Raw genomic sequence first — 19,362 nt, 5'->3', positions numbered from 1 at the left:
AGGAGGAAGGATCGCTGGAGCCCAGTAGGTCGAGGCTGCGGTGACCGGGAGCGGCCACTGTACTCCAGTCTGGGCGACCGAATGAGACTCCAACTCAAAAAAAAAATAATAATAATAATTTACACAACTAAGCGAAGTGTTAACATCAGAAACTTTCTGAATGAATGTGATGCAAACTGTGAAATTTTACCTGAAATGTATCATTGGCATTGTTGATGCTTTTACTATTGGTTTGTTTGTTTGATAGGTTCAAGTTGTTCCAGTAGTCGACAGAACTTGACGTTGTCCCTAAGTTCCACCAAAGACAAAGGCTCTCAGTCTTTTCACTTTGCTAACGGAGGACTTTTCAGCAAATACTCAGGCTCTGTGCAGAGTTTGGGCTCCGTAAGTGTAGAAAAAAATATTATTCTGTATGTTGTTTATATATCTCTGGTGATCTATTAGCTTAAGTATCATGCACTCACAGACCTCAGTGTGAACAGATCCTTAAGAAATCATCTTCACCTGCGCCCAGCAGGTCGAGGCTGCAGTAGCTGGGAGCGTGCCACTACACTCCAGCCTGGGCGACAGGGTGAGACTTTGACTTAATAAATACATTTAAAAAAAAGTTAGCTGAGCGTGGTAGCTCAACCTGTAATCCTAGCACTTTGGGAGGCCAAGACGAGTGGATTGTCTGAGCCCGCGGGTTCGAGACCAGTCCGCGCAACTTGGCGAAACCTCGTCTCTACAAAAAATATAAAAATAAAAATTAGCCAGGTGCAGGTAGCGCATGCCTGTAGTTGCGACTGCTTGGAAGGCTGAAGCTGAAGGATCACTGGAGCCCAGCAGGTCGATGTTAGGGGCCACTGCACTCCAGTCTGGGTGACGGAGTGAGACTCCAACTCAAAATAAATAAATAAGTCAATCAAGGACTAAAAAAGAAAAAGAAAGAAATCATCTGATTGAACCTGTTTTCTTCAGGCAAATGAAGTATCCTTTTGCTGAATATTTGGCCAGGTTTTGGTTTGGTTTGGTTCCAAGTTTCTTTGAGTAGATGATCGGGCCTATGGGCTCTCTCCCTCTCTTTTTTTTTGAGTCAGAGTCTCACTGTTGCCCAGGCTGGAGTGCAGTATCACGTTCATGGCCATTGCATCCTCGACCTGCTGGGCTCGGATGATCCTTCTGCCTCAGCCTTCTGAGTAGCTGGAATCACAGGCACGCACCACCACGCCTGGCTGATTTTTTTAATTTATTGTGGAGATGAGGTCTCGCCATGTTGCCCAGGCTGGTCTTGAACCCTGGGCCCAGGCAATCCTCTTGCCTCTGCCTCCCAAAGTGCTGGGATTGCAGGTGTGAACCATCTTGTTTAGCCTACCCACGGGCTCTCTTGAGTGGTGCTGTTGTGGGAGATCACTTCAAAACCAGATGGTCTGTGGGAAGCTGGACGCTGTAGCTGGACGTCATGCGAGGCCACGGTAATCGCTTGATGAGCCCACTTGGGAAAGGCATTTGGCCACGAAGCCACGGATGCGGTTCCTTCTCTCCTGAGTTTTTGTTGTGGGCAGATGCTGAGCTCCTCTTTTGACTTACAGTCATGCCTCCCTTAATGGCTGGGCTGAGTTTTGAGAAATGTTTCCTTGTGCAAGCGTCATAGCGTGGTCTAGTCTATTGCTCGATCCTGCACACCTGTACAGCATGTTACTGTACTGAGTACCATAGGCCACTGTAACTCATTGGTAAGCATCTGTGTATTTTTTTTTTTTTGAGTTGGAGTCTCACTCCATCGCCCAGACTGTAGTGCAGTGGCATGCTCCCGTCCACTGCAGCTCGACCTGCTGGACTCCAGCGATCCTTCCAGCTCAGCCTTCCAAGTAGCCAGAACTACAGGCGTGAGCTACCATGCCCAGCTAATTTTTGATTTATTGTAGAGATGAGGTCTCGCCATGTTGCCCTGAGGGTCTCAGGCAATCCACTCACCTGGCCCTCCCAAAGTGCTGGGATTACAGGCTGAGCCGCTGAGCCTGGCCTGTGTATCTGAATATAGAGAAAGCACAATAAAAATGCAGCATGGGTTTTATGAGCCCACCGTCGTGTCTGGTGGTCTGTCATTGCAGTTGTGTTGACTGTAGTACACTTGAGACAGGAGAGCCATGTGGAATCTCCTAGTGGGCACATGAAAACAGGGGCCTGGATTTCTCAAGAGAGGACCGGGTTGGAGTTGGGAGCTTGACAAACATCTGCTGAGAGGCAACTGAACCGGCTCCGTGGACCTTGCGGGGAAGAGCATGAACAGAGACGGGGGGGGGCTTTTCAGTCTCAGTTACTGTTGAGCGCAGGTCCGCCTTGCAGGGGCTCTACAGGAGAAATAAGCCGGCCGCCTACATCAGAGTAGGTGTGGGTGTAATTTGGAAGTAAATCCTTGAGACGGTAAACGAAAGTAAAGTCACTGCCTGGTTTTTGATGGCAATACGTGATTCATATTCAGAATATTATTCTATGTGTGTGTTTTCGAGCACATAGAGGCTCAGCATATGTAGGGGCATGTGACTTCTAAGTCTGAATAGAATCAGAATTCCTTCTTCAGGTAGAAATTACATGGGTTATTTTACCAGTAATACAATCCGTGTAAATAATTTGTAAACATGAAAGATCACAACATACTATCACAGCAGAGATTTTGAAGTAACTTCTGTCCCTCTTAATTTTAGGTCCAGAGTGTCAACTCTTGTCATAGCTGTGCTTGTGGCAATTCTAATTCCTGGGACAAAGCAGATGAAGATGATGTGAAACTTGTTAATATTCCTGTGACCACTCCTGAGAACTTGTATTTAATGGGTAAGAATAACTTGATGGAGTTTTGCGATATTGTGCTCATATTTAATTTGAAACTGAAATACAGTGAATTGTCCTAAGAGAAATAGCTGCAATCTTAAAATGTTCTTATATCTGTTGAATCTAACCTACATAGCATACCCCATTGTATTAGTTTCCTGCGGTTGCTGTAGCAGGTTACCATAAACTTGGTGGCTGAAAACAATAGAAGTTTATTCACTCTGTTTTAGAGACTGGAAGTCCAAAATCATTATCACTGGATTAAAGTTAAGATGTCAGTAGAGGCCGGGCACAGTGGCTTACACCTATAATTCCAGCACTTTAAGAGGCTGTGGTGAGAGAATTGCCTGAGCCCATGGGTTTGAGACCCGCCTGGACGACTTAGTGAGACCTCCTCTCTACAATAAAATAAAAATTAGCTGGACATGGTGGCATGTAACCGTAATTCCAGCTACTTGGAAGACTGAGGCGGAGGATCACCTGAGCTCAGCTGGTCGAGGTTGCAGTGGCTGTGTGTATGCCACTGCACTCCAGCCTGGGCGACAGAGTGAGACTCCAACATACACACACACACACAAATGATATCAGTAGAGCCGTGCTCCCTCTGGGGGCCTGGGAGAGAGTCTGTTTCTTGTCTCTTTCAACTGTTAGTGGCTACCAGCATTCCTTGGCTTTTAGCCACATCACTCCAATCTCTGCCTTTGTTTTCACATCACATTCTCTCCCGTATATATATATGTGTGTGTATATATATATATATATATGTGTGTGTGTGTGTGTGTGTGTGTGTGTATATATATATATATATATTTTTTTTTTTGAGTTGGAGTCTCACTCTGTCACCCAGACTGGAGTGCAGTGGCCGCTCCCGGCCACCGCAGCCTCGACCTGCTGGGCTCCAGCGATCCTTCTGCCTCAGCCTTCCAAGTAGCTGGAATTCCAGGCATGCGCTACCATGCCCGGCTGATTTTCTGATTTATTGTAGAGATGAGGTCTCGCTGCCCAGGCGGGTCTCGAACACGTGGGCAATCCACTCACCTCAGCCTCCCAAAGGCACGGGATTACAGGCTGAGCCACTGAGCCCGGCTTCTCCTGTATATATTAAATCTCCATATGCTTCTCTCTCATAAGGACACTTGCTTAGAGTTAGGTAATCTAGGGTAATCTCCGCATGTTGGGATTCTTAATCCCATTGCCAAGACTCTTTTATCTTACAAGGTAACATCTACAGGTTCTAGGAATTAGGACCCGATGTCTTTGGGCAGCCATCGTTCAGCCTGTTATGCTGACCTAATCTAATCGGTTGATTTATAGAATGCATCTATCGGAATCCACTTTGCTTAATCTGTCCTGTCTAGCTGTCATGTGTATTCTTCTTATATCCAGAACACACTTCAAACAGAAAGACTCTCTGTGTTTCACATCTCAGAATTCCTCCTGGCTTGACCATGAGCAGGTCTGGGGAGCCTCTCTGGAGCTGCGGAAAAGAACCAGTGAGCTTGTTGCTGAGTCAGGAGATGCAATTGCTTTTCCCTGTTCTTCTCAACTCCATTTCAGGCTACGTTCCTTTTGATGGAAATGAATATTAAATAAAAAACCAAACCAAGAAACTTCGGTGTGGCCCTAGCCAGTGAGCTGGAGCGGGGGTGATGGCTTGGCGGAAGGACTGTGAGCTTCCAAATGTGTTCCCACACTCTGCAGTAGATGGAGATGATGATTGTATCACCTCCGGCAGGCATGCCCATGGGGAAGGAAGGAAGCGTGGTCCTCTCACCACCTTTTCCAAGGTCTCCAGAGAATTAAACTCACTGTATTTCTAGAAGACTCTGTGTCTAGTAACTTATACTCACAGCTTCTGCTAGAATATTGAAAGTTCAAATGCAGGAGAGAGCAAAACTAGATATGCTACGGGGGATCTTCATATCGTAGGATTAAGATGGGTGGGAGCCGGAGGCTTCCCTGAGCCTAATCACCCATCTGTCTTGATCCCTTTTACATAATTGAAGACAATAAAAAAAGGTTGGTGATGTGTGTTTGACTTCCTGTTACAAAACTGATGCTTGTGGTGCTCGGAGGCGTGACCTATAGTGAGGTGGGACACGGTACTTCCTAGGATGCAACTTTTGTCTTTGGACAGTTCTGCTAATCTTCCCGTGTTCAGCCAGAATCATGAGATGTATAGAGAAGGGAGAGTATGAGAAAGAAGGAAGGAATTAGAGTTGTGTAGCTTGGAGAAAGCAGTAGAGATAGTGACATAATTGTCTTGTGTGTGCATACATTTTTTTAGGAGGAAGATCAAAAAGCTGTTCTTTGCTACAGAAAACTGGGCAAGAAGGAAAGGTCTTCATTGTACTGAAGGCAATTTTATGTGTATCGGGTTGTAGGTTCTACTAATAATTGAAGAAGTGACCTTAGAGGAGAGGTATTCTTGGCCTAACATATCTTAAAAACATCGGAGCATGACTAGTCCAGATTCTTTTTTTTTTTTTTTTTGAGTTGGAGTCTCATTCCATTGCCCAGACTGTAGTGCAGTGGCATGCTCCCGGCCACTGCAGCCTCGACCAACTGGGCTCCGGTGATCCTGCCACTCAGCCTTCCAAGCAGCTGGAACTACAGGTGCATGCTACCACGCCCGGCTAATTTTTGATTTATTGTGGAGAAGAGGTCTTGCCAAGTTGCCCAGGTGGGTCTCAAACCCACGGGCTCAGGCAATTCACTCACCTCGCCCTTCCAAAGCACGGGATTACAGGCTGAGCTACCGAGCCCGGCTTGTCTGGATTCTTAAGCAACTTTTTTTGTTTTGTTTTGTTTTGTTTTGAGTTGGAGTCTCACTCTGTCGCCCAGACTGGAGTACAGTGGCACCCTCCTGGCTACCACAGCCTCGACCTGCTGGGCTCTGGCGATCCTTCCGCCTCAGCCTTCCCAGTAGCTGGAACTACAGGTGTGTGCTACCACACCCGGCCAAGTTTTTTTTTTTATTTATTGTAGAGATGAGGTCTCACCATATTGCCCAGGCGGGTCTTGAACCCGTGGGCTCAGGCAGTCCACTCACCTCAGCCTCCCAAGGCGCGGGATTACAGGCTGAGCCACTGAGCCTGGCTTAATTTTTTATTTTTATTGTAGAGATGAGGTCTCGCCAGGTTCCCAGGGTGGGTTTCAAACCCTCAGGCTCACGCAATCCACTCACCTTGACCTCCCAAAGCACTGGGATTACAGGCTGAGCTACCAAGCCGGCCTTAAGCAGCTTTTAAAGATCTTTTTCTTTTATATGTGTAGAAAAGTTGAAGTTTTAATAATGTTGTTGTGTTTGAACCTCATAATTATTTTGGTACACTTTCTTTTATTTGGGAAAAACAGGCACCTATTCACCTTTTTCTCCACAAAAGCTTACACTCAGCAGGGAGATGAAATTCCTACTTGGACTGTAACAAACTCTTGGTGAGTCCATTCAGAGCTTTGCAGGTGTTTAACTCTGGCCCACCAACGTATCCATCCAAATCAGCAGGTTGGAATCATAGTGGCTTAGGACGCCCTTTCGGGGAAACAAGAAGGAAAAGACCTCACTGTGGGTCTATGCTATTATCTTTCCTCCCGGGTTTACTTTCTCCTTGTGAGAACTTACCAGCTGGACAGCTTCTTGTAAGCTAATTTCTTCTATTTTCCCATCAGTTTTCTTTTTAGTTTAGGGGGTTATTTTGAAACATAGTTGAATGATTATACAAATTAGCTATTACTTTTGAACCTTTGATGAATTCATTACACTGGTTTTTTGGGGTTTTTTGAGTTGGAGTCTCACTCTGTCACCCAGGCTAGAGGGCAGTAGCATGCTCCTGACCACCGCAGCCTCAACCTGCTGGGCTCAGATGATCCTTCCACCTCAGCCTTCCAAGTAACTGGAACTCAAATGCACACCACCATGCCTGACTAATTTTTGTGATTTATTGTAGAGACGAGGTCTCGCCAAGTTGCCCGGGTGGGTCTTGAACCCCCCAGGCTCCCAAAGCCCAGCCCATGATGTTGTTTTAGATAAATTCTGGGCACTGTATGTGTTTGAGTTATGTTTTTTAAAGAATGAAAACATACTGGCCATTTTGTCTCTGACTTTGGTTAGCTGGAACCATAGGCTGAGAATATGTTGGGAGACAAACATTCCACTGTGAAATGATGTGAGTATGAAGTGATTCTTTTTCTGAGATGGAGTCTCACTCTGTCGCCCAGACTGGAGTGCAGTTGCAGTGGCATGCTCATGGCTACCACAGCCTCGACCTGCTGGGCTCAGGCAATCCTTCTGCCTCAATCTTCCGTGTAGCTGGAACTACAGGCACACGCTTCCACGCCCGGCTTATAATTTTTGATTTATTGTAGAGACAAGGTCTCACCAAGTTGCCCAGGCTGGTGTTGAACCCCTAAACTCAGAGAGTCCTCTTGTCTTGGCCTCCTAAAGTGCTGGGATTATAGGCTTGAGCCACCACGCCTGGCCGAAGTGATTCTGTAGTGTCAGAATTCCAGTTCGACGGTGCCGGTGGTGGTCATTGTGTAAAGCACTTCAGACCCCAGATACTTTCATTCTGGCCCTGGTCAGCTCATCTTCAGTTGGCTGTTCTTCACCCGCAGGCATGGAACTGTTTGAAGAGGCGCTGCGGCGATGGGAACAAGCTCTCTCCTTTCGCAACAGACAGGCGGAAGATGAAGCCTGTGGCTCCATTAAACTGGGTGCAGGAGACGCCATTGCTGAAGAAAGTGTGGATGTACGGTGATTTATTTGAGAATGGTCTTCATAGTATTCAAAGAATAAAACTGTTTTTTGTTTGTTTTTTTGAGTCAGAGTCTCGCTGTGTTGCCCCGGGTGGAGTGCAGGGTCCATCGCAGCCTCGACATGCTGGGTTCAGGCGATCCACCTCAGCCATCCAAGGAGCTGGAACCACAGACACACACCACCATGCTTGGCTAATTTTTGATTTATTGTAGAGCCAAGATCTCGCCATGTTGCCCAGGCTGGTCTCAAACCCCTGCGCTCAGGCAGCTCTCTCGCCTCTGCCTTCCAAAGTGCTGGGATTACAGGCACGAACCACCGTACCTGGACCAAAAATGTTTTTTAATGTTTGTTTTATGTGGTATTTATTAGAACTGCTTTTTTTTTTTTTTTTTTTTGACGTGGAGTCTCACTCTATCGTCCAGGCTAGAGTGCAGTGGCATACTCACGGCCACCCCAGCGCTGATCTGCTGGGCTCTGGCAATCCTTCCACCTCAGCCTTCCAAGTAGCTGGAACTATAGGTGTGCGCTACTACATAGAACTGTATTTTTCCCCACTTGTGACTATGTGGGGAATTTCTCTTTGAACTTTTTCTATTCGGTTAGTTGTTAAATACAAGATTTTTTCATTCATCTAGTTTCCTGACTTTCCTAGGATATATAGAATAAGTAGATATGATTTCTTTTATTTTTCTGAGCTGGAGTCTCATTTCATTGCCCAGGCCAGAGTACAGTGGCTTGCTCACAGCAACCCCAGTGTCACCCTGCTGTGCTCTGGCGATCCTTCCGCCTCAGCCTTCCAAATAGCCGAATGACAGGCGTGCGCTACCTTGCCCGGCTAATTTTTTGGTTTGTTGTAGAGATGAGGTCTCGCCATGTTGTCCAGGCTGTTCTCGAACCCGTGGGCTCAGGCAATCCCCTCACCTCAGCCTCTCAAAATGCTGGGGTCACAGGCTTGAGCCACCATGCCCGGCCAGATATAATTTTTTTTTGAGTTGGAGTCTCACTCTGTCGCCCAGACTGGAGTGCAGCGGCCGCTCCCGGCCACCGCAGCCTCGACCTGCTGGGCTCCGGCGATCCTTCTACCTCAGCCTTCCAAGTAGCTGGAATTACAGGCTTGTACTACCACACCCGGCTGATTTTTTGATTTATTGTAGAGATGAGGTCTCACTGCCCAGGCAGGTCTCAAACCTGCGGGCTCAGGCCATCCATTCACCTCAGCCTCCCAAAGGCATGGGATTACAGGCTGAGCCACCGAGCCCGGCTCAGATAGGATCTTTTAAAGGAATTTTTTTTAAGGAGACGGAGTCTTGCTGTTTTGTCCAGGCTGGAGTGTGGTGGCTTTTCACAGGAGCGATCCTGTTGCTCTACAGGCTCAAACTCCTGAGCTGAAGCGATCCTCCTCCTTCAGCCTCCTGACTAGCTGCTCGGCTTGGACTCTGCAAGTCTGGCTTTGCTTTGGGATTAATTAAGGGCCTTTCGATTCATAAAAATCATACAGAGGTGGAGCTGAGCGGTCCTCACTGGTCATGGAGGTAGGCTAGCAGTTCTCAAGTTTGAGAATGCCTCGGACTCAGCTGGAGAGCTTGCTCAAACGCAGATCGGGGGCTCCACCCCATGGGTTTCTTCTTCAGTAGGACCAGGGGGAGAGCTCAGGAACCGGCATTCCCAACAAGCGCCCGGCTGCTCATGATGTTGCTGATTTGGGGACTTACTTCGAGAACCCCGCTCTAGTGTGGCTCGCTCAGGCAGTCCTTGCGCTTCAGCCTTCCAGGTAGCTGGAGCCACAGGCACGCACTTGGTTTGCTGTAGAGACGAGGTCTCAGCAAGTTGCTCTGGCTGGTCTCGAACCCCAGGGCTCAGGCACTCTTCTCCCCTCAGCCTCCCAAATTTTGTGGATAAGCAGCAGCCCTGAGAACTGAGATGATTTTGCCCAAGACACAGCTGGGAGCCATGACCCCGACCTCTGCCTCAGGGCTCTTTCCTGTCACCAGCCATTCTCATATCCTCGCTTTCCCTGCCTTTCGTGTGATGGGAAAATGTGCAGGGTTTTGACATTGGGATGTCATCTCTGCTGTGTGTTTCTTCCCCGTAGGACATCATTAGCGCTGAGTTTATCCACAAACTCGAAGCTTTGCTGCAGAGAGCCTACCGTCTGCAGGAGGAGTTTGAAGCCACCCTTGGGGCGTCGGACCCAAGCTCCCTTGCTAATGATGTCGGTAAGAGGGATACTCTACCTCGTTTCTATGAAATGTATGGTTTTCGTCTTTCTTTGAATCTAATTTAATTTTATTTTTTGGGTCGGGGTCTCACGACGTGGCCCAGGCTGGAGTGCAGTGGCACAATCACGGCTAACTGCAACCTTATCCCAGACTCGGGCCATTCTTCTGCCTCAGCCTCCCGAGTAACTGGGCTGCAGGTAGGGGCCATCACACCCAGCTAATTTTTTTTTCTTAACTTTTGGTAGAGACAGAGTCTTGCTATGTTGCCTGGGCTGGTCTCAAACTTCTGGGCTCAAGCAATCCTCCTACCTTGGCCTCCCAAAGTGCTGGGATTGCAGGTGTGAGCCACCGTGCCCAGCCTGGTTTTTATATTGTTGGAATCATTTGCTTAAGTGCCTTACATATTAATAAGTTACATTGTTTAAAATAAAATAGCCTAGAGGAAAAAAAACTGTCATATTTCTTTTTTTCTTTCAGTTTTATGTTTTACGTGAACTTAATATCCTTAAGATACAAGTTAAAGCCCCCTAGGTGGACTATGACATTATTTTTTAAATATTTCCTAGGTGAAAAATTTCAATTGGAGTGTTAAAGGGACGAAAATAAGAACAATAATAAAAAATGGGAACAAGACCCATTACCTCTGAAACATGCATGTGACTCATGAGATACATGTAAAAAATTTTTTTTTGAGTTGGAGTCTCACTCTGTTTCCCAGGCTAGAGTATAGTGGCACACTGACAGCTACTGCAGCCTCGACCTGCTGGGCTCAGGCAATCCTTCCACCTCAGCCTTTCAAGGAGCTGGGACTACAGGCACACGCCACCACGCCTGGCTAGTTTTTCCATTTATTGTAGAGAAGAGATCTCACCGAGATGCCCAGGCTGGTCTTGAACCCATGAGCTTAGGTAATCCTCTCACCTCGGTCTCCCAAAGTGCTGGGATTACAGGCGTGAGCTACCATGCCCGGTTCATAATATTTTAATTAACTGTATTTCTTGAACTCTATTATAATTACAGGATAACTTTTGACATACGTAGTCAATACATACATTGTTATACATATGCCATTACCTTTGTTTCCTGTTTGAAAGAGAAAAGAGCTTTGAAGAGACTTCTTGAATGAAGTGGAAAGAATGATGAAAACTGCTTTCGAGAAGACTTCTGTAAATGCCCCCAAAGAATGAAATAAGACCAAATTATATTATGTCTTCTTTTTTGCTGAGTCTGAGTCGCACTCTGTTGCCCAGGCTGAAGTGCAGTGGCACGCTCATGGCCCCCACAACCTCCACCTCCCGGGATCAGGTGATCCTTCCACTTCAACCTTCCAAGTAGCTGGAACCACAGGCATGGACTTGATTTACTGTAGAGACGAGGTCTCAGTGAGTTGTCCAGGCTGATCTAGAACCCCTGGGCTCAAGCAGTCTTCTCCCCTCAGCCTCCCAAAGTGTTGGGATTACAGGAATGAACCACCAAGAGCCCGGCCCCATATTATATTTTTTTTGTCAAAAATAATTTCAAGACTGGGTGTGGTGACTCATGCCTGTCATCCCAGCACTTTGGGAGGCTGACGTGAGAGGATTGCCTGAGCCCAGGGATTCGAGACCAGCCTGCGCAACTTGGTGACAACGTGTCTCTACAATAAGTCAAAAAATTAACCAGGCATGGTAGCATGCTTATAGTTCCAGCTACTCAGAAGGTTGAGACAGAAGGATCACCGGAGCCCAGCAGGTCAAGGCTGCAGTGACTGTGAGTGTGCCACTGTACTCCAGCCTGTGTGACAGAGTGAGACTCTAATTTAAAAAAAAAACAAAAAAACAACTCAGTCTTTTTAGTGTGAGGAAGATTGTTGTTTTCCAATTTTAAAAGCAAGGAGTTTTAAGTTTTTCCACATTTGTTTCGAGCATAAATTACTGAAAGTGGTTGTGTTTTGAGATATTTACATCTCTGTATTTTGAATTTAGATAAAATATTTTGTTTATGTTAGAATTATTAATTATTGTCTATATGTCACAGGTTTATAAGAAATTGCTAGTTTCTCTGCTGTTAGCATAGGCATAATGTTTGGGCATATCGAGAAGATTATAGGCTAGAGAAAAGGTAGGCAGTATTCATATCAACAAATATAATTTGTCAAAACCTTGTTTTAAATGTATGTTTTTACAGTTTTTTTGTCACTTTAATTACAGTGTCAGTGTCATTTACCGTAGTAAGTAGGAGAAAGAACAGAGAAAAGGAATTTTTTGAAAACTCACGTTAGAATAGAAAGGAACAAACCAGAAAAAATAGGAAAGTGGCAAAGTGTCACAGAGAGCCACAGAGAAAAAGAAGCGGGAAGAACTCTCACTAGAAGGAAGAAGGGGTAGAGGACCCCAAACTGGAGTCTGGTCCTGGGCGTGGGGGTGTCGCCCGCCAATCGGAGCCACGCACAGCATCCCCAGCCTCGTGACGGGGACTCGCAGGCATGCAGGTCCTGGGATTCATGCCTCAGGTCTGCTCCTGCTGGCTGAGCCTTGGCTGCTTTTGCTGTAGCCTTTCAGAGGCTGGCAGGCTCTCCATTCCAACCCCGTCTCTTGAGGCTTCCTGGGGGCTGCCCGGAAGTCGCCTTCTAGACAAGAAGACCTCTGGGCTGGCCGCTTCATATCTGGGCTCTTCCAGGTGTTTCTGAGGAGGTGGTGGTGAGTGTGGATCTCCAAATGGACAGGCATTTCAGAACAGGACCTGGGGTTTGGAGCAGTGCGTGCCTGAGCCTCCTCCCTGGGCCGTCGCTGGGTGACCTGTGTTCCCTGCCTCCTCCCAGTGTCTTGACCTGCCGTTGCCTCGGAGTTCAGTTGATGTGAAGCTGTCCTATTTTGTTCATTTTGGGGAATTGTTTGGATATTGCAAGTTTACGTTTTTTTGACTTTTGGGTCGAAAGATCTGAGTTTATGACCAAGATTCAGGGAGTAGCTCTATCTTACCTGTGACTTGATATTAATCAGAATTGCTTAGAAAGCAATTAACTCTCCTTATTCTCTAAATCCCAATTCTTTTTATGCGTTTAATTTATATTATTGAGAGCTAGCTAGTAGTCATTAATCAAGAGAATCTAGCAAATGCCTTTAGAGGCTCAGGTGAATTTAAACCAAGTGCTGACCAGACTTCAGTGAATGCTTCATTGTTTGAACTCTACTTTGTCTTGTTTGATGAAATTAATTTTTTTCTCTAAGAATTTGATGAGCTTTCAAGGTTAGAAGCGTTCTTAGCCATCATTCAATTCACCTCCTTTCCCCGTGCGTGCTAGCTATCGTTATTTGTGACCATGTGTCAAGCCCTTTCCTAAGCACTTAATGCACATCACAGTGTCTTTTCTGGATCAGGCACTATTGGGAATGTAAATTTTCTGAGTCCTCACCCAGCATTTGTGCTACAAATACAGTTACCATTCTTGTTCTTCAGTTGGGGAAGGTGACGGACAGAGACACTAAGTAACTTTCCCAGGGTTCCACAGCTTTTGAGTGGAAGAATCAGGATTCGGACCCGGGCAGGCCAGCTCCAGCCCATTCTCTTAGCCACGTGCCATATTGTCCTGCCTCTTGTAAGACCAACAGCCTCTCTGAATGGGAGCGTGCACTGTGAACTCTGTGGGCAGAATATGTCTACATAGGAAAGGTGGGCTTAGAGCAGGCAGCCCAGAAGCCCCCAGCTGCCAGGGTGAGGGGGCTTGTTTCTGCTGGCGGTGTACTTTCATGTGGCTCTTCCTTCTTTTTACATTTTTCCTTCCTCGGTGCTCCTATGGGGATCTGCAGCTAACGCATGTATTTTGGTCTCCTCTCTCCAGCTCTCCAGGCAGATTTCACACATGTAGTAGAAAGGCATCAAGGTTCAACCCAAGAACAAAAGAGGCAGGCTACTCTGTTAACCCGAGACAGAGGCAAAGGGTCGGACAGAGCTACTGAACTTGGGAGGACATTAGTGAGGTTCTTGTTGATGACCTTTAGGCCTGCAGCCGTGTCATGACCAAAAGTACAACCTCTGGGTTCCGACTAGCTAGGTGTAACCTCTGGCGTTACCATTTAATTGCCCGTGTGATTATAAAACCCGCCTAAGCCTCAGCTTCCTCATCTGCAAAAATGGTCATATGCTGTACGTGTTTTACAAACTGTGAGGGTTAAATGGAAGTTCTAGAAACAGAGTGGTGATGTTTATCGGCTTGGAATTTGAAACACTTCTGGACCCGTCTTGGGACGACATCGTTTTACCTTTAGATCCTTCACATATGTTTTTTTGTTCTTGTTCTACCTGCCTGATCCTGTGTTTGCCAATTTCAAGTCTTCTTGAGCATTTCTGGTCTGCTGATACCCTCTTGGTGTCTTTCCAGTCCATATTTTTTTTAGTGTACTTTTTGGTGGGCCTTTGGAAAGAAAGGAAGGTGCCTTCTTGAACTAGAAGGTGCTCTGTCTGCCATCGGAACCGGAGGTTGTGGGTTTTTTTGTTTGTTTTTTGTTTTTTTGAGTAGGAGTCTCATTCCGTTGCCCAGGCTAGAATGCAGTGGCATGCTCACAGCTACTGCAGCCTTGACCTGCTGGGCTCAGGTGATTCTTCTGCCTCAGCCTTCCAAGTAGCAGGAACCACAGTTGTGTACGCTCATGTATGGCTAATTTTTTTGTTTTGACTTATTGTAGAGACAAGGTCTCACCACGTTGCCTGGGCTGGTCTCAAACCTCTGGACTCAGGCAATCCTCTCACCTTGGCCTCCCAAAGAGCTGGGATTACAGGTGTGAACCACTGCACCTGGTGTAGTTCATTTTTTTGCTATGTTCTATGCTGTCATTTCCTTAACCATTCTGAATTAGGGACTTATTATTGGATATATTTCTAAGCTCTTATCGCCAAAACTTTACCTCTGGTTTAAACAATAATTACTTTTCTATTCCTCTTATTATAGGAGTTGGGCAATCATAAACCAATGAAATGAGGATTTGCGTTGGTTTTCTTGTAATGAGAAAGTGTTTTCCTGACTCATTTACCAGAAGGCTCCGTGTTGGATGTGAGGTGTGGAAGTCACTAGAGGGCATCACTCTGTCTGCGTGTGGCACTGGGAGTCATGTGAAGGACAGCACTCCCTGGCGTGTCTTGTATCCACCTGCTCCTGGAACTCAGAGTGAGAAGGCAGGGGTTAGCGGAAGCCTCAAAAGAACAGGAGGGTACGTTTCTGCGAGCCTGCAGCTTCCTCCGGCCGCTGCTTCCCGGAGTGTTGTGCTCATCCGTGGCTTTTGTTTCTGAGTGTTGTTAATTTTGTTATTGCCATTTTTTTTTGAGTTGGAGTCTCACTCTGGACTGTCTCACTCTGGACTCAGCCTGGAGTGCAGTGTCATGCACGCTCACAGCCACCCCAGCGTCGACCTGCTGGGCTCCGGTGATCCTTCTGCCTCTGCTGGGTGCCAGAACTACAGGCGTTCGCTACCACACCCGGCTAATTTTTTAATTTACTGTAGAGACAAGGTCTCACCAAGCTGCCCGGGCTGGTCTTGAACCTGCGGGCGCAGGCAATCCACTCACCTCGGCCACCCAGAGTGTTGTGATGGCAGGCTGAGCCACTGAGCCCGCCCTGTTATTGTAAATTTTTTTCTTTTTTTGAGTTGTAGTCTCACTCTGTCGCCCCGGCTGGAGTGCGGTGGCACAGTCACAGCCACCTTAACGTTGATCTGCTGGGTTCCGGTGATCCTTCTGCCTCAGCCTTCCAAGTAGCTGGAACTACAGGTGTGCACTACCACACCTGGCTCATTTTTGATTTATGGTAGAGATGAGGTCACACCAAGTTGCCCAGGCTGGTCTCGAACCTGTGGTCGCAGGCAATCCCCTTGCCTCAGCCTCCCAAAGTGCTGGGATGACAGCCTGGGCCACCGAGCCCGGCCCTGTTATTGTAATTTTTGAAGGCTCAATCCAAAACCTCCAATAGGATTTTATTTATCAACAGTATAATTTAGTAATTAAGAACGTGGACTTTGACATCAATCAGTGAGGGTTCAAATCCGCGCTCTGCCCTCCTGGCTGTGAGACCTTAAGTCAGCTCTGGCCTTTCTCAGGCTCCGCATCTTCATCTAGAAGGTGGTGGACTCTGTTAGGGTCAACTTCATGGCGGTATGAGGCTCGAGGGAGATAACAGATTTAGCCTAGGCGCTTGGTGGACGTCTGTCTGTCCATGATTGCAGTTCTGGCAGTTTGAAGGGGCCTGCCCTAAGACGATTTGAGAATCTCATGGCCACAGGTAGGTGTCTGTCACCTGCTCGTCACTTGCTGAACAATGGCGTTGTTCGTCATACTCTCCAGGACTCAGTTTGATTTTTCTCATAGGAAAAACAAAAATTCACATTGACCGAAAAAGGCATTGAAGTCATGTTGAAAGTTATCTATTTGAAACAACAAAAAAAGGTGCTCCTTATAAGTCTACTTTTTCTCTGTGTCAAAAAAGAAAGATCTCATCCGAAGGGTTTGCAAAAATGACTCAGAGTGCAGCCGAGTTTATGGGCTTTCCTTGACCCCTGGTTTTGCCCTGGAGAAGGGGAAAACGAAAAACCTCACAGACATACTCCACCTGCCAGCACGTCCAGTTAATGGTACAGGAGCTGCTGGGACCCCTGCCTGTGCCCCCCCGTTCACTGTCTCCTCTGCACCCCATTCCGTGTCGCCTGGGTTGGCGACCCCTGGGCTCCCAGCCCCTTGGTCCGTCCCGGCGTGGCCGTGCCCTGATCCTGGGGGCAGAGCTCTGAGCCTCCACCCCCTTCCCCAGCCCTTTTCATGGTTTCCCCTAAACTCTAGCCAGAGCGAACACGGTCTCTTCCAGAACGGAAATTCTTCTCGAAGGTTCTAGTTGCAGAAGCAACTCCAGGTTTTAGTCCGTTTTCCTCGTTTTTCTGTTTTTTATTCTTTGGCTGATGTTGTTCCTGGCACAGCTCCGTTTGCTCTCAAGTATTCTCTTTCTAGTCCTGTAGAGCACAACTTTGTTCAGAACTGCTCCATGCATTCATGTCAAGCCTGAGAAGACCTCTGGTACCTCTTTCTGTTCCTTGAGAATGGCTTTTTCTTGGCCTTTGGAGGCCATTCAAAGACTCATCTGTCTTGGGCTCTGAATAAATTAAGAGCCCCAAAAGAGGCGATCGTCTTTTATTTTTAATTATAAAGGCTGGGTGTGGTGGCTCACACCTATAATCCCAGCATTTTGGGAGGCCGAGGCAAGAGGATTTCCTGAGTCCACGGGTTTGAGATTAGCCTGGGCAACTTGAGACTGTGAACCATGAGTGGTGGTGGCTCACACTTAAGCAGGCGACTCCCATGTGCATTTCTGCCCGAAGCTCTTCGAGTAATATTTGAATGATAGATTCATGAATAGTTAATTGGATAGATAGATAAGATGGGCAGTTAAGATTTTCTGCAGTAAGTGTAAATTATTTATTTATTTATTTTGAGGCAGAGTCTCACTCCCAGGCTGGAGTGCAGTAGCGTGCTCACAACCACCCCAGCCTTGATTTGCTAGGCTCAGGCAATCCGTCTGCTTCCGCCTTCCAAGTAGCTGGAACCACAGGCATGCGCCTCCATGCCCAGCTAATTTTTTGATTTATTGTGGAGACGAGCTCTTGCCAAGTTGCCTAGGCTGGTCTTGAACCCCTGGGCTCAGGTAGTCCTCTAGCCTCTGCTTCCCAAAGTTCTGGGATTATAGGCTGGAGCCACCATATCCAGCTAAGTCTATTTTTTAATATGCACATTGAAAAAAACTACTGGTACTTTTGTTTATTTTCTCATCTTCTCTGTATAGAGAGTTTGAAATCCTCTATAGCTGTAAGGTTTCTTGGTGATGACTTGTTTTGTGTCTTGTTTTGTTTTATTACTGTTATTATTTTGAGTTTGGATCTTGCTGTGTTGCCCAGACTGGAGTGCAGTAGCACACTCGTGGCTCACCAAAGGCAGCCTAGGCCTCCTGGGCTCAGGTAATCCTTCTGCCTCACCCTCCCAAGTAACTGGGACTGTAGGTGCGTGTCACCTTGTTTGACTAGTTTAAAAAATTGTTTTTTGTGGAGATGAGGTGGCACTCTTGCCCAGGCTGGTCCCCAATTCCAAGACTTAAGCAGTCCTCTTGCCTCAGTCTCCCAGGGTACTGGGATTAAAGGCATAAGCCACCACATCCAGGCTTGTTTTGTTTTGTAGATAGAGTCTCCCTCTGTCTCCCAGGATGGAGTGCAGTGGCTTCGTCATAGCCTCACCGTCACCTCAGCACCCAGGATCAAGTGAGCCTCCTGCCTCAGCTTCCCAAATAGCTAGGGCTACAGCTACGCATCACTACTCCTGTCTAGTTTTTAAGTCTCTTGTAGAGATAGGATCTCGCTATATTGGCCACGCTTGTCTGGAACTCCGGGCCTCAAGCAATCCTCCTATCATAGCCTCTCAGAGCACTGAGATTACAGGTATGAGCAACTGTGTCTGGCCTAGAATATTTTTTAAAGTTTTATCAGACACTAACATTTTGCAACATAAGCTTCAGATTTCTTTCTCCTTTTTTCCTAAAAAATCAACATTTTAAATATGTTACAGAATTTGGACATCTTTTCGTCAACAAAATCCAAGGGACTTGCCCAGAGCCTTCATTCCACGGAAGGCGAAAGGCAGCTTCCTCCCATAGTTAAATAGAGGCAAGAGCATGTTCATGCGTGTGTTTATGTTAGTGGTTCTTTTCCTCTTAGATTTATTTTTTTGTCTTTTGTCTTGTAGAGATGAGGTCTCGCTATGTTGCCGAGGCTGGTCTCGAGCTCCTGGGCTCAATCTTTCCTCTCTCCTTGGCCTTCCCAAGTGCTGGGATGATGGGCAGGAACTGGCCAGTGTTAATACTTTAGATGGTGTTTGGCTGAAGGCTACAACCAGTCAGGGAGGCTGAGGATTCCGATGGAGCCCATGCCAGAGGAGAGTTTTCTGGACAGGAGTCCAGGGCATCAGGCTGAGTAGTGAGGGAAGAAGGTACCGGGGCTGCCGCCACCACTGCCATGCGTCTCAGACAAAGACAGAGACAGCCACAAGGGCACAAGCAGGAGCCCCCAGCCGTGGTCTTCTCCAGATTTCTTAAATAAAGCACTATATTATGCAGATACAGTTGAAGGAGCCTATAACCTTTGCCCTGATTCTGCTTCTATCATATTGGTGTTTGGCATAAATCCTTCTATGCATACATAGATCGTGCTGCACAGAGCATTCCTGTACGTTTCCCTGGGCACATTTGCAGTTGTTCCTCTCATTCATGCACTGTGTTCCTGTTTCAAGGCCTATGTAGACTGTTCTTACCCCTTTGCTTTTTCATGTGGAGTTTAGGACAGTTTGCCAGGTTTCATGAAAAACCCTCCTGGGATTTTGGTTATGGTCTACCTTTATGGGTCAACTGTGGGAGAATTTACATTTTTATAATCTTAGTCTTTTCTCTTTTTTTGTATTATAAAGATGTGAGGTACATTTCAGGGTTAGGTATACAGACATTGATCATGCAGGTACCCTTGTTGATGAGGTACCTCCTTCCCCTAGCAGTTTCCCTCAACTGCCAATCCCACCCCCCCC

The 19,362-nt window shown here is 46.8% G+C and overlaps 1 protein-coding gene across 3 annotated transcripts in view; it reads left to right on the top strand.

Moving 5' to 3' along the window:
- MIGA1 (mitoguardin 1) overlaps positions 1-19,362 on the top strand; it is a 78,972-nt gene that overhangs the window by 20,946 nt on the left and 38,664 nt on the right. For all 3 annotated transcript variants that reach the window (XM_008053168.1, XM_008053167.2, XM_008053169.2), the window contains exons 4-7: positions 248-384; positions 2,688-2,814; positions 7,426-7,559; positions 9,660-9,783. In XM_008053168.1, the coding sequence (XP_008051359.1) occupies positions 248-384; positions 2,688-2,814; positions 7,426-7,559; positions 9,660-9,783 (522 nt within the window). The remainder of the gene's footprint in view (positions 1-247; positions 385-2,687; positions 2,815-7,425; positions 7,560-9,659; positions 9,784-19,362) is intronic.

Source organism: Carlito syrichta, unplaced genomic scaffold (assembly GCF_000164805.1).
Source record: "Carlito syrichta isolate Samal-C Ts95f unplaced genomic scaffold, Tarsius_syrichta-2.0.1 Scaffold287936, whole genome shotgun sequence".
Taxonomy (NCBI): domain Eukaryota; kingdom Metazoa; phylum Chordata; class Mammalia; order Primates; family Tarsiidae; genus Carlito; species Carlito syrichta.
This window is presented reverse-complemented; position numbering and strand designations above follow the sequence as displayed.